Source organism: Podarcis raffonei, chromosome 14 (assembly GCF_027172205.1).
Source record: "Podarcis raffonei isolate rPodRaf1 chromosome 14, rPodRaf1.pri, whole genome shotgun sequence".
Taxonomy (NCBI): Eukaryota; Metazoa; Chordata; class Lepidosauria; order Squamata; family Lacertidae; genus Podarcis; species Podarcis raffonei.
The window spans coordinates 31,796,800-31,811,024 of record NC_070615.1 but is presented as its reverse complement, the minus strand read 5'-3'; the positions used below and the strand labels follow the sequence as shown (position 1 = coordinate 31,811,024).

At 41.0% G+C, this 14,225-nt stretch overlaps 1 protein-coding gene across 7 annotated transcripts in view; it reads right to left on the bottom strand.

Annotated features, from left to right (window-relative positions):
• Positions 1-14,225, bottom strand: part of USP7 (ubiquitin specific peptidase 7) — a 92,748-nt gene that overhangs the window by 12,021 nt on the left and 66,502 nt on the right. For 6 of the 7 annotated variants that reach the window (XM_053363982.1, XM_053363984.1, XM_053363981.1 and 3 more), the window contains 15 exons: positions 13,504-13,558; positions 11,907-11,987; positions 11,715-11,805; positions 10,949-11,031; positions 10,675-10,784; positions 7,482-7,638; positions 5,994-6,138; positions 5,626-5,756; positions 4,221-4,355; positions 4,003-4,104; positions 2,656-2,761; positions 1,626-1,724; positions 1,087-1,179; positions 796-863; positions 42-142 (listed from right to left, as the gene is read on the bottom strand). In XM_053363982.1, the coding sequence (XP_053219957.1) occupies positions 42-142; positions 796-863; positions 1,087-1,179; positions 1,626-1,724; positions 2,656-2,761; positions 4,003-4,104; positions 4,221-4,355; positions 5,626-5,756; positions 5,994-6,138; positions 7,482-7,638; positions 10,675-10,784; positions 10,949-11,031; positions 11,715-11,805; positions 11,907-11,987; positions 13,504-13,558 (1,557 nt within the window). The remainder of the gene's footprint in view (positions 1-41; positions 143-795; positions 864-1,086; positions 1,180-1,625; positions 1,725-2,655; positions 2,762-4,002; positions 4,105-4,220; positions 4,356-5,625; positions 5,757-5,993; positions 6,139-7,481; positions 7,639-10,674; positions 10,785-10,948; positions 11,032-11,714; positions 11,806-11,906; positions 11,988-13,503; positions 13,559-14,225) is intronic. The other variant, XM_053363986.1, reaches the window with a different exon arrangement.

The window sequence follows — 14,225 nt, the reverse complement described above, 5'->3', positions numbered from 1 at the left end:
TGTGTGGTGAATGATTGTAGTAAGCCTCAGTGATAACCTACTTTTGAAACACAATGATGTCACCATCCATGAGTTCATCAAGAGCTTTGTCAAGGGAAACATCATAGTCCTGAATTCTCTCCGTTAAATTCGGCTTAACTTCCTGAGGCAGAAAGGAAAGAGATATCACAAGACAGTTATCATCAAGGAGGAACAAATTTCCTTCCTATCCAAACTTTAAAATGTTGTGTTGTTTCCATTCATACATACACAGTGCACTGTGACAGCAGCCACAAGGAGAGGTATCAATAGTACACACACCAAACACTCCAAAGACAAAGTGCAGACAATGACATCTCAGCTTCATAAGCCAAAACATGAAGCATCATTTTGATTACACACAGCCCTTTTACACAAGAGAAGAAGCAAACCAGGAAGGTTCATTAATTTCAATGGGTCTACTCTGAGCAGCACATTCACCTAATGGTGTTTATAATAGAGCAACACTGGATTCCACAAAGTATTTTTAAGCTGGGTGAAATTTATGTTTCAAATGGTATATTTTAAGGGGGGGGGGTATAATCACATTATTGACACCAGAGAACAATTTCGTAAGCTTTTCATTTTAAAGAAAGTAATTTTACAGAAATTCGATTTTTCAAAAAATTCCTTAGTTCAGGTTGCATTGTGTCTATCTTGCAATCAAGGAATTTTGAGACTCCTTTGTTGTAATGATATGCAGTACTTCAGCAAAAGTTTCTAAACGAACAACCATAACATTGTGACCTAGCTTAAGGAATAGTAAGTGATCCAAACCTCATAGAGGATAAGATTAGATTCTTGGGGAAATCCTGCTCTTTCACACATAACCGGCAGCAAGTCACCTTTAAGGAAAAGAAAAGAAAGAGTATTTACCATTTACTACTCCAAATTTGGGAGGGGACAGACATCTCTTACAACCTCCTGCTTTTTAAACATCCCATCTTCAAGTTTATAACACAACAAAGATAAAATGATGAAGCTACTCAACCAGCTGAGTTCAGGTAGGCTGTAGCACTAACATATGTAGTTCTACAACATTTTTCAACTATAACCTTGCGTACTTACGTATTTTGCAGGATATAGGTGTGTAGATATGTCCACAATAATTCAAACTCCGTGTCTTTGGATCATACATCTTCAGGAACAGCATTACATCATCTACAATTTGAGAAACAAAAGTTTGTAGCAGAAGAAAGCCTCCAATTGAGGACAAGTTACTTTTGTGCAGGTTAAGGAACACTTTATTTAAATCAAGAAGAGGGGAAATGGTATGGATACTTCGTTATCCAATGAAGTAGTTCCATTAGCACAGGGGTGGACAACCTCTAGCCCAAGGGCCAAATATGGTCCTTCAGGCCCCACCCCTCACTGGTCTTGCTTTTCAGCCAAAATGGTTTGCCCAGTTGGAATGAGTCCTTAAACTCTGATAATACCATTTTTCTCTGAATGGACGATAGGGGTGTGTACCTGCAGAAATGAACCTACTGTACACAAAGGTAAAATTTACATTCACTCTTCCACCCAGGTGCACCAGGCCCACTGGCAGACCAATTCTGCGTTACAAAGACGTCTGCAAATATGACATGAAGGCTGGCAATATCTACCCTGCCGTGTGGGAATCCCTTGGAGATGACTGCGGACAGTGCCTGGAGACAGACAGACAGTTCGTGCATCCGTACCAGTGACCACAGGAGGAATGACCACTAGGAGGAGAGCAGAGAGAAGAAACGCCATGGTACTTCTGCAGCAGCACAACCGGACACCTTCACATGGCCCAGCTGCAACAAAACATGTCTCTCCCATATCAGTGTCTACAGCCACAGCAGGCGCTGTAACCTTCCAACAGTTTGACTTCACCCCCCAAAGGTGCACTCCTCCGTTGTCTCCAGAAACAGACACATGCCAACCATGGCCCTCAGAAGGTTGTCCAGAAGGGAATGTGGTCCTCAGACTGAAAAAAAGGCTCCACATCCTTGCCTTAGTGCAACAGAACTCTTCCTTTTCTTTTCTCCATGCCCTACCAAATCTGTTCTGGAGGGTTGGGGAGAACCACAAAACAGATTTAGAAAGAGGCACAGGATGATGAGAGGGTTGGGAGGATGGGCAGTTCTGTTGCACAGCCAGAAGTCCTTGAGATAATAGAACTACTTCATTGAACACTATCCTAGGTATTAAAGAGTTTTTATTATCAGGCTCTTATCTACCTAAAGGGATTTCTAAAATGCAAATTTGCAGTCTGTGCTGTAATTTCAAAGTGACAGCTATTTATTCACTCTCAGAACAACTTTGTGTCACCTGAAAACTTGTACACTCCACTTCCAAGCAAAATGGATACAAAAGTCATAAGCTTCTGTACATTCCAATGGCTGGGATCCAAATGGCTTGGATATACCTAGTGGAATTTTTGACTTCTTCGCCTTGAATGGAAGATTCCCAGAGCATAATGGACACTACATGCGAAACTTCCCTCAGGTTTAAAAGAGGCTTGCCATGTGGTATAGGGAACTGCTATTTTGCGGGGAGAGGGGAGTGATTTTATCGGTGATAACAAATACACAAAAAATAACTTGGATATATGGGAAGGTAGCCACAAGGATCTTAGGAATCAGGTCAACATCTTAAATGTATGCTTACGGTCTTTGTCAAACTTGGGTAATGTTGCTCCTGTAGCAGCCATTTCTGGATCTACAGTTTCTAGGAATATTGTCCATGGATTTTCATTGTCACTGAGCTCAATCATCTGTGAAGTTAAGGAAAGACACCAGATTGGGGTGGGGGAGGGGAAGAGGTCACACTGTGAAGAAAGGCTTTCTTCAGTATATATTTGTTATGGAGGCATCAGGTTGTTTGAAAGTGTGAAATACTGCTGTGGGTTACTTAGAGGAGGGGCGAGATAAAAAGATGACAAACAACAAACATGCCTACATCAGCCCCACAGCTGCTTAAGAGAAAATAATAATCTCTTTTGGACATATAGGTTGCTGGAGTCATTGATCAAGGTGCCCTGAAATATAGAGATGTGACAGAACATAACAAGAGCCTGGCTGCTGGATCAGGCCAATGGCCCATCTAGTCTACCACCTTGGTCTCACAGTGGCCAAACAGATACCTATGGGAAGTGCGCAATCACACACCCCTTCTCATGCCACAACTCTCTTCCAACTAACATTCCGAGCAACTGGTACAGGGGAATCCCCATTTATGCAGAGGTTCTATATCTGGACGTGCATGAGTAGGGATTCCCCTGTTCTGCCCCTGCCTCTTTTTGGCATTAAAGATGGTGCGTCTGTCAGCGGTAGTGTGTGTGCTGATCACACACAAGTGGGGAGGCCCTGCCTGTATTCACAGGCATATTGCCTCCCGCAGTGGAGATAGAACACAGTCAATGTGGCTAGTAACTTTTAATCTGTGAAGTTATCTAATCCCCTTTTAAAGCTATAGAAGTTGTCGCCATTCACTACATCCATCTAAAGGGGCAGTGATAAAGCATTTTCCTAGTGAAGTACATCTCTACAATGAGATCCATGTTTTGGCTCTGTTTAGATCCTGCTGCATATCCACCTCTACCCTCTCCCCTATATCGGAATGCACTGAGGCAAGAATAGGTGTTCTAACATTTCAAAACAAGCCATGCCTTTCTGGCATCTGAACAGCAATCTTGCCAACCTCCAGATGAGACAATTCCTTACATCCCACTTCTACTGAAGTTCTGGAAACGCTGCCCTATTATCCAGAGGCTATAAAATGATTATTAACTTTCTGGAGGACCTGAGTTACAAAAGAATTAAACATTCAACCAGGACTTCACTGACATGTGCAATGAACAATTGTGATTAAGCATACACAAGATGGATGCCCTAATCTAAAGCGCTACATTAAGAAAAAGAATCTCTTATTTCACTGGTGCATGTTTTACTGCTCAATGCATAAGTGCTACAACAAAATTTAGAATTAATATTCCCTCTACCACGGCACACTCACAGTTTTATTGCCATCAGCTTCGTTGTCTAACATGGCTGGCCTTTTTGTCCCATTACTTCGGGCTTGCATAGGCCACAACCGTATTTGATCTTGTGGAAAGCCCTACAAAGGTGATGGTGGGGGGTGACATTTAGAAAGAGGTCAGTCATTACAGAATTACAAATGTTCCATAAAAGGTAACACAACTGATTGGATAAGATCTCTCACAGAAAGCTCACCATTGTTTGAGACAAGTTTTGAACGAATTCTGCTAGTGTTGAATTTTTCAGCACTTTGAACACAGTGTATTTCACTTTTTCTTCATCATACATGTCGTTGCCTTGATGGCCACAGAACTGGTCCTCTGTTACTATCTGAAATTACAAAGCATGATTTGTTATTGAAATCACCAAGCAATTGCAGCAGTTCACAATTGAAGCTTAGCCTCTTTTCCTTTAGGCCTTACCACACCACAGGGTTGAGGAACCTTTTGGCCCTCCAGATGTAGCTCAGCTACAAGTCCTATCATCCCTTCCTGAGGCTGATGGGAGTTACAGAGTTGAACATTTGGAGGGCCAAAGTTTCTCCACACCTGACTTATAGGATCATGGCATGCCCCCAACCCATGTAAATCCCAGTGTGAGGATCCGAGCAGTGGCACAAAAGGACCAGGTTTCACTGTGCCAACATTAATACCCAGTTTGGGTTCCAGCATCACAGCTGTGCTCATGTGCTTTCAATGACCTGCTTGGTACAGAAGGCTCAAGCAAGGGGCTCCTATACTGCTCAGTCTAAGAATCCTATGGATGTATGCAGTGAAGGCCAGCCCACAAAGTGGTTATTTCTTGTAGCAAACATAAGGATTCCCTGCCAAGGCAGTTCTGTTGAAATTTTCAGACATCCTATAGTTGCAGCAATGCAAGCTAGTGTACAAACATCTGCAGTGAAAACTGGGGTACTACTGTGGTTCGACGCATGAACTGTGACCTAGAGGTCCCTGGCTGACATCTAAGCTCTTATAGGCAAGTCATTCTCTTTCAGCTGCAGCTCCACATGCGTAAGATGGAGTAATAATGTTAACTTATATTAATAAAAATTATCACAAGGAATTGAGAGGGAACCTATACACATTGTTTGGGGAACTTGGAAAAAGAGTGCCATGTACAATTAGTCATTGTAAATGGCAAGTACACAAAACAGGGTAAGTTCTTGGCCATGCCACAATTTAAACCCAACAACACTGGTCAGTTTGGAGCAGAAGGTGGCATTCATTGCTAGTCCTACTCAGAGCGTAGCCACTGAAATTAATGGACAATACTAACTAAGGTTCATTCATTTCAATGGTTCTACTCTTTGAGTATAACTTAGTTGGACACAGTTTCTTATTAATTATAAAGCACTTAATGCCAAAATAGGATTCTAGGTGGTTATCAGCACAAGACACCAGGTAGCTGAGTGCTGGACTTTGACTGGAGAGCTCCAAGGTTAAACACCATGAAGCTGACCTTGGGCTTCTCTCGTTCAGACTAACCTAACTCACATCCATATACAGTGGGATACAAATGTGAACATTATCAACAAATAATGCAAAATGAACTGGTATGTATTTCCAGGCAAAGGATCCTGTATTTGCATGTAGCTTACCTGTACTTGCATGTAGAGGTGGGCTTCTTGCCTCTCCTTTCTCTTTTGAGCCTCTATTCTTTTTTCTTCTTGCAGCCGTTCTACTAGTTGCTGAGGAATATCATGATCAGTGACTGCTTGCAAAACCTCACCTAGAACATATGAAGTGTGACAATTATTGCGCCTTTTCAAATACTGTCATCCAAACAAAAGCAGCAAGCACGATGAAAACCCTGATTTTTTGATATGTAATATTCATGCAAACATTATCCTTCCTGCACCCCACTGGTTTGCATGCATACAGACTTGGGAGTTTCATTGTGAATGCCTGCTGTATGTTTTGAAAGATGATCCCTAGTGCTACCCAGAACTGAAGAAAAGATACGTACTTAATTTTGACTCCCTGATATAAACCAACATATACGCATTGGTACAGTGCCGTACAGATAGGTCATCATCGTGGCCTCCATAGTTATGCTCAATTGCTTCTTCTTTTGTACATCTAGATACAACGTCATCATCAAATTTACACCACTGTAAAGGAAAACAAACAAACAAACAAACAAGATTTGACAGAGTTAAGCATCATATGTATAATTTAACCTAAAATGTCTTTAAAAATTGCATATCTATCTTCTTGGAAGAACATGATATTGATTTGGATGCAATATAAAAAACTGACAGTACAAAAAATGAACTATTCAAATAGTCATTTAAATTACAAAACTTTCATGAAACCTCAGTCAACCTTAAATCTTAATTAAGAGAAATCAGCTTATATGTGATGTGGTCCAGTCAAGAGAGCTGGCCTTGCTTCTGTCGGACAGTAAAGTCTCCTTCCTAGCTCAAGTTTCCCACTTTTAAAATGGCAAATGTGGCATACCTCACAGAACTGGTCAAATGGAAAACCAAAACAGTTAAAGTTTTCTTTAAATGAGAAATATAAGTTAATGTGCCATCTTACATCAAAAGCCATCATTGTTTTCTCCAAAGCACTAAGCTGCAATTTCCCCCAAATCACCCCCAGAAGCATAGCTTTAAGTTGAATTTAATGAAGCAGAAGAGAAATATAACTTGAGATTCTAAAAACACAAATTTAAGTAGCGTTTCTTTCACTGTGGTTCTTTAGCTGATACACAGCAGGTGGGTGATATGAAGTCTAAAAAATGCTAGGCTGGGCTTCCTTTAGCTGACTTGCTGGTACATAAATATGCCTTCAAGATTAACTTCATATTGCAACAAGCATAACCCTGGTCCTCCTCTCAGCTTACTGCAATCAAATGCTACCAATGTGCAGTTAGTTATCTTAAAGAGGAAATGGGGGAACTTGTGGCTCCAGGTGTTGTTGGACTCCAACTCCTATTCAGTTATCAGGGATGATGGGAGTTTGAGTCCAGTTGTATCTGGAGAGAAATAGGTTCCCCATTCCTGCCCTAAAGCTCCAGACCAATCTTATTTCTATATTAGTCATAGGCCGTACCAGAATACAAAACGCAGTAAGCAGTATTTTCTGGAGAGAGGTAAGTGTGGAAGCAAAATGCTCAGGCATACACAGAGATTTTGCAGCTTCCCACTGTCTTTGACAGCGCAACTTCCCTGCCCAAAGATAAGGGGCCCTCCAGAGTAACACGCTATGAGGCAGGAGGGGCCACCAGCAGAAGTAAAGGTGAGCCAACCATGCCATGTATTTGTGGAACTTGGCCTGTACATTTTCTCTGGAGTAGGCTCTCCTTCTTAGAAGCCTATATTGTAACAAAAACCTTAAGCTAAGGTTTCAAAGTTGCTTTATTAAAGGATTTTCAGCAGGCTTTTAAAAGGATACTACAATATCTTCATGGAGCTATACTTAAAAGGTTGACTGTTTTTCCATTACTTACTTTTCCATCCCCTTTAGGGTTCAAGTAAACGACATAATGTCCACCATGGTTATCTCCACTGTGAACTAGCACTGCATGAAGTATGTAGTTTGCAGCATCCTTAGGGTCTGTTTTTTGCAAAAATTCATCAAGAGGCAGCTGATCTGGAAACTCAAACCTGTTTTTCATTTTTGGGGAAAAAAAGAGTGTGTTACATGTGGCTATTTTTTTATTTTTAAAAAGAACTATTTTTGTGAATGAATGCTGACAAACAACTCTTGGAACAAGAAAAGGTTGAAAAATTGTAAGTACATCATCTCTGACATCAATTGCACTGACTAGGCTCATAGGTGCTACATTTCACTGGCACAAAACTTTCTGCAATCAAAGGAAGAATCCTATGGGGTGCTGCCAAAGGTCATGGTTCAAGGAGTAGTTTCGTAGGTTCTGAGACTAGACTCTTGTTTCCAATAACTGCATGCAAAGATGGAGTGGAGAACCAAGAGCAGATGAATGACTTTTTATTCAGCGTTGCAAAAATGCATAGACATAATGCTGCAGGGATGTTTCCCCACAGTGGCTCTAATTCCGTGTCCATTTGTGTTGATTTCTGCCCCGTCCCAACCTTTAGCTGTTACTGTATTAGCTTCTGCTAGCGTTGCAACAGCTAAAGCAGCAGCCTGTAGAAGACATGCAGAGTGAAGCTGAATATCTTTACCCCATTTGACAAAGGTGAGAAAGACAGGTGTAGGAAGATGCTTTATACCAAAACAAGCAAGTCCATCAAGTTCACTATTACATATTGGGGGGGGGGTGTCTAAGCTGTGGCCCTCCAGATGAGGTTGGATTCCAATTCCCTGTAGCTAGCATGACTAATGACCAGGGATGATGTGAGCTGGGAGTCAAGCAACATTTGGAGGCTCACAGGTTCCCCAACCCTGGTATATAGTGACTTGCAGCAGCTCTTTAAGGTTGCAGACAAAGGAGCTTTCCAGCCCTACCTAGAAATGCCAAGGATTGAGCTTTGGGCCCTCAGCATGCAAAACATGTATGCTGCCACTCAGCTATCTCTCTTCATAAAACATGGAGGGGCACAAGATGGCAAGACACACCTTGTGCCAGCACTGGGAGTCCTCAACTCATTCTAGACCTAGCTATTTATTTTTTAAAAATATATTTATTAAGATTTTCGAATTTAACACAATACAAAAAAAACAAAAAGTCAAAAAGAAAAAAAAGAAAAACAAAAAGCAGAAAAAATTAAAAACACATAAAGTTCACAAAATCTATTTTTCAATAACATATTTCCCTGACCTCCTCATACCCCCCTTTCTTATATTCCAATTCAAATTGTTAATTCAGCAAATCCTTATCCATAATTTTAACCTATTTCTATGCTTAATTTAACATATTATTATTTTACTTTTTCTCTTTCATTCATTTCCTCAATTTATTTTTGCTAACCTTATTTTCCTTTAATTTAGTCCGTCTTAAAACAAAACAATTTTACCTTATCCAAACTTCAACATCAACACTTGTACCTCAATACACATTCTTAAAACTTCTTTCTAAAGTCGACCCAGGTTCCCTTCCACGAATTTCCCAAATTTCATACACATTACCAAAACAAAATGAAAGTAAAAACACATTATAATTATGTACCCTTTGGATTCCCAAGCCCCACACCCCCCTTTCCCGGTTTCAGTCCCCCACAAATATCCACCAGTTTTAATCTAGTATTAGCCTGGAGACCTCACATCCGAGGCTCTTAATTCTCTCTCAATTCCTCTCTGCTGGTTTTTCTGATAGTCCTTAAAATTAAACACCAAATCTCGGAAAAGCTCTGGCCCTTCAGGATCCATATTTCTTCCAACCAGTCCTCCATACTTAAAGGTGGGGCCCAAATCTTGTTTCTTACTCCTTTCAAAACCAAATGTCCCCAAGGCTCCAACCTCCACCTTAAGCAAATTTGTAATCCTTAGGTCTTCAGATCTCCACATAAGGAGATCTCTCCTTTTTTCCATCTCCAATTCAGGCCAGATTTTCCACATCAAGCTCTTATTTTCCTTCATTGCCATCATGTCAAACCTCAAGTCCTCTTTCATCATCTGCAGAATTACAGTTCCTCCTTCCTTTTCTTCAGGGACAACATATGTCTCCTTCTCCAAGTTCTCAATGTTGTCAAGTTTCTCTTTCTGTTCAGTTGGATAAACTTCCTGATTCAAATCCTTATCAGGTTCCATGATATTGTTTACAGTTGAGTCCAGAGTTGTAACATTTATAGCCAAAACATCAATTTGGCCTTGTAACTTTCCCAAGAGAACAAAGACTCTGTCCAATTCAGCCTGAACTCTCCCTCCTCCAGCCATTCTTGTAATGTCCCAAAAACCCCTCTAGAGGGATTTTGGTTTCTTAATGTTCATTCCAGTTCAAATCCAAAAATCCAGTTAGTTTGTATCGGTTCTTCCTTGTTTTCATCAAATTGTAACAAAAATTGTAACAGATATAACCAGCAGAAGCAGCAGAAACAAAGTTCTCTTTTTCTGTCTTGACAGCTAATTTGACAGCTGTCAAGCTCTTTAGTACCTCATCAACAGGCTCTCTCTCGGAACACTCCCGGGTCCGGGAGGGTGACACTTCAGCTCCCAAAATTAGCTCTTTCATCCTCCAGCAAGATTTCTTATACTGCCAAACCGTGAAATCATTCTAGACCTATCTATGTATGTGTAACTATGAACAGAATTGCAGCTGACATATTCCATCTGAAACCTGTAGTTTCATAACATCAGTGCAAATATCACTGTGCACTATATAACATCTATGTGTTGTACTTATGCATTGTTCTTGATTTAAGTTCTCCTCAAAGTAGATCAGTTTACGTTCATGGGCCTCAGTTAGTCATGTCCACTAATTTCCATGTGTCTAAGTGTTGTACACAACAGGAATTTGGACAAAATGCTGGGCAAAAAGGATTTATCTCCATGCTTCCTGAAGATAAATCCTTTTACACACAATGATTAGATTACAAACAATGATTAACAAGACTGCAAAATTAAGTCAGTGTTCTGGAATCATCATTACCTTGGGCTGTGTGTTGCTGCTGTTCTTTGGCTTTTCAGAATAAATTTTAAATGTGGCAAGCTAGAATTCTGATAAGGATTTAGCATTTCCAGGTATCTAATTTTTGGCTTTAATACAACACAATATTGATTACCTATCATTTATCTTGATGTTCTGGTCAGTCTGGGGATCATACATGAACCTCATGAGCTGTAGATGCAACACTGGTGGCAGCGTTAAGAACTTTACACCTTTTTCTGCCTCCTGCATGTTAAAGGAAGAAACATCTGCATTAACGGTGGAATTGACATCACCCTCTGAAACAATAATTTTACTTACAGAACTGAGGTTACCAACGTGACACTTAGCATGCAGGACTATCCTGAAAACGTTTGTTATCACACAGACCTCCATGAGGAGTAGCATACCTGCAAACCATGTTCTCCTGCATCGTATTTATTATCCCCATCCAGCTGTTCCACGGCAACATAATCAATGAAGGACTCAAATACTGAAAAAGAGAAGGGGTATAAAAAAAGGAGGTGTTACCAATCATACACAGAGGCTCCATGAGAAATACCACATTCAAGAACCCAGCACAGTCCCCAGACCCTAGTTGTACGGTGACACTAGTGCAGGTTAAAGAAAATTAAGATCCAGGATGAACAGCCCTGCTCAACTCTGTATCTGCCACAATCAGCCAGTGGAAGCTAGACCTATCCAGGCATTAGTAACTGGAAAAAATCTCAGCCAGGAGCCTTGGTTGCAGACTCATACCCTGCTCTTGTGGGGAGACTATTAACATGGGCAAGAGAAAGGCTGCATTAACTGAATTGGTACAACCTGGTTCAGGTGTCAACATATCCCCAAGGAAAAATGAGTGTAGCAAACATGCTTGTCAGGTTGAAAAGTTCTAGAGAATCAGACATTTAGAAGTTACCCAGATGCCACTGTCCAGTCCCATGCCTCACAGCAGAGACTAGGTGCACCAGCACAAAAGGTGCTTGTAGGGCAATAGATTCAACCAAGCCAAAGCCCAGAGGGAAGGGAAATGCCCCTCAGGTTCTTTGAACTTGATGCTTTTGGGGGGTGGGTTAGGGTTGATTCTCAATAAGACAATATATAGCAGGCACTGAATATCTCAGGAAAAAGGGGCTTATCTAAACCACATGGATTTATAAACTATATACTTACTGCTTTTCTTTCCCTTTATACTTAGCTGAATGTCGTAATAATCCTCTATTCGTTCAGAACGATAGTCTACGTGTTTGCACTGGATATAAGACTGTGAACAAAAATAGGGTAAAGAGATATCAGTGCATACCAACAACAAAAGTAGCACACACAAACAGTGTCTCAAAGTTAGCTTTTAAACCAAATACATACCACCATTTTCCCCCTGAATAATTTAGGGATAGTGCCTTCTACACAGGTGCCTTTCATTTTATTTTCAACATTATCAAGCAACTGAAATAAAGCAGAAAGTTTGCATTGGAAACACACATCTATTTAATTTATATACCCTTTAAAAGAAGCTGGGTGGGGCATGGGGGCTCCCATTGATCTCCCATCCAGATCTGGCCCACCTCCCCTCAGTTCCAGCAACACTGCAACATTTATTTTATTTTGTTCCATTTCTGTTCCATCCATCCATCAGGTCATGACTCCCAGGGCGGGTTACAACACGACCAAAAAACACCATGACATACAAAAATAATACAAATATAGCAATTAAAACATGAATTAAAATCCAACTGACTTGTTCACAGAGCAGCGAGTTAATAACTCAGATATAGCTAATTGGGAGTAAAACAAAATCCTTAAAAATTCTGGGTACAACTTTAACTGGTGCTGAAAGGTCAACAGCACTGGCATATGTGGCACTATGGAAGGTAGGGGTTCTGTAATTGAGGTGCCACATCTTGGAACTTTGTATTTCACCCAGTGATAGGCTGGGCCTCTGCTACAGTTGCAATAGGGAAAAGTGTTCCTTCGGGTACTTGGGATTTTAAGTCATTTAAATCTTTATATACAAACACACTGAATTGTGCTCTGTAGCATACAGGCAACAAATACCAATTAGAATTGGTATTATGAGATACCTGCTGGCTATGCCAGTCAAAATTCTGGCAGCCATATTATGCTCTAACTGCAGCTTACAAGCAGTCTTCAATGGTAGCCTTAGGTAAACCTCACTGCCGTCATCCAGAGCTGTTCTAGCCAGCAACAACTGTATCCCAATATAGGGTCTCTGCGCCACTGAAGCCAAAGGCAGATCTAGAGCCAAGAGTGCCCCCAAGCTATGAACCTGTCCCTTCAAAGGGAGAAGAATCCCACCCAAGACAGGCTATCCACTTAATTCCAAGACTGGAGGAACCACCAATCCACAGTGTTACCCAAGTGGGATTTCAACTTCAGTGTACTGGTCCTCATCCAGGCCATTACTGCCTCCAAACTACAGTGCTTTCAGATCACCCTCTCAACACTTCAAGCTACTTCTGCTTTCTTAACAGAAAATTATTTGTTTAGTTTTAATTCTAGCTAAAGGTCCTGAATGCCTCAGGGTGGCACTTTCTTAACACAGAAATATAAAGAGACCCTACTTAGAGGAGTTCTAAAAGTTAAGGTTTTCCCCGTCAGATATTCCTCCTCTATGTGCAGGAAACACAACTCTGCACATATAGGGCAGGACACTAATAATGTCTACACAAATTCCAGGGCTGAGATTTCAACAATTAAATTAAATTTGATCACTGGCTCTAACTAAACCTGGAGTATAAATAAAAGATGATTTAGGGTGCAATCTAGCAAGAAGCAATTTTGCACAGTCTAATCAAACCAGGAGATATTCTGCAACTTCAGTTCATTTCAGTGGGGCTTGTGTGGAACAGCCTCCCTCTGGATTACCCTGTGAGTGACATGATATGCATAACTGCAACAAAACTGTATGCTAATCTTGAACAGAAAAAGGGGAAATACATACCACTCGACATAGTTCCTGAACGTCATGTTGCATGAAGCTGTCTAACGTCTCCCATCTTTATTAAATAGTGGGGGAAAAGGCACTTATAAAATGGCCACATTGGAAAACAATTGTGAAGTTATTAAAAATATACCTCGTGCTGTACACCAACAAAAAGCCCAGCTAAAAAAGACTGTGCAACCTTTGAAATCCCAGAATGAACCATTCTCTTCATGTGTGGACACGTAAGTGCATGAAGCATGAGCAGAAAACCTGTGACCTAGATCACGCCTACCATTTCAAATGGCCTGCCACTCCATATCTTGCTCATTACAGAACTGGGCTTGGTGCAGTTTCCTCTCTTCGCATCTCAGTGCTTGTGTGTGTGTGTGTGTGTGTGTGTGTGTGTAGTGCATCTGCATATATCTCAAGCAAGCCCAGTACTGCAGTGGGGAGATTGCCTAATAGCTAATGCAGCCCTTGGGCTTAAAGGCTTAGCACAACTGTCACAAAGTTTTCTTTCAAAGAAAAATTGATCCTGATTTCCCTGTGAAAAATCACCTGACTGTTGGTGGGAGAGCACTTCCAAACAGGCTTGCGCCATAAGAGGTATGCATTGAAACTGGGGCTCCCCATTCTGCACCACCACCACCCATTTTAGCAAGGGGTTTCAATGCAAACTGTTTTGCACTAATGGGGCAATCCCCTTTGAAGGCACACTGGTGCTGACTGGTACTGGGAGC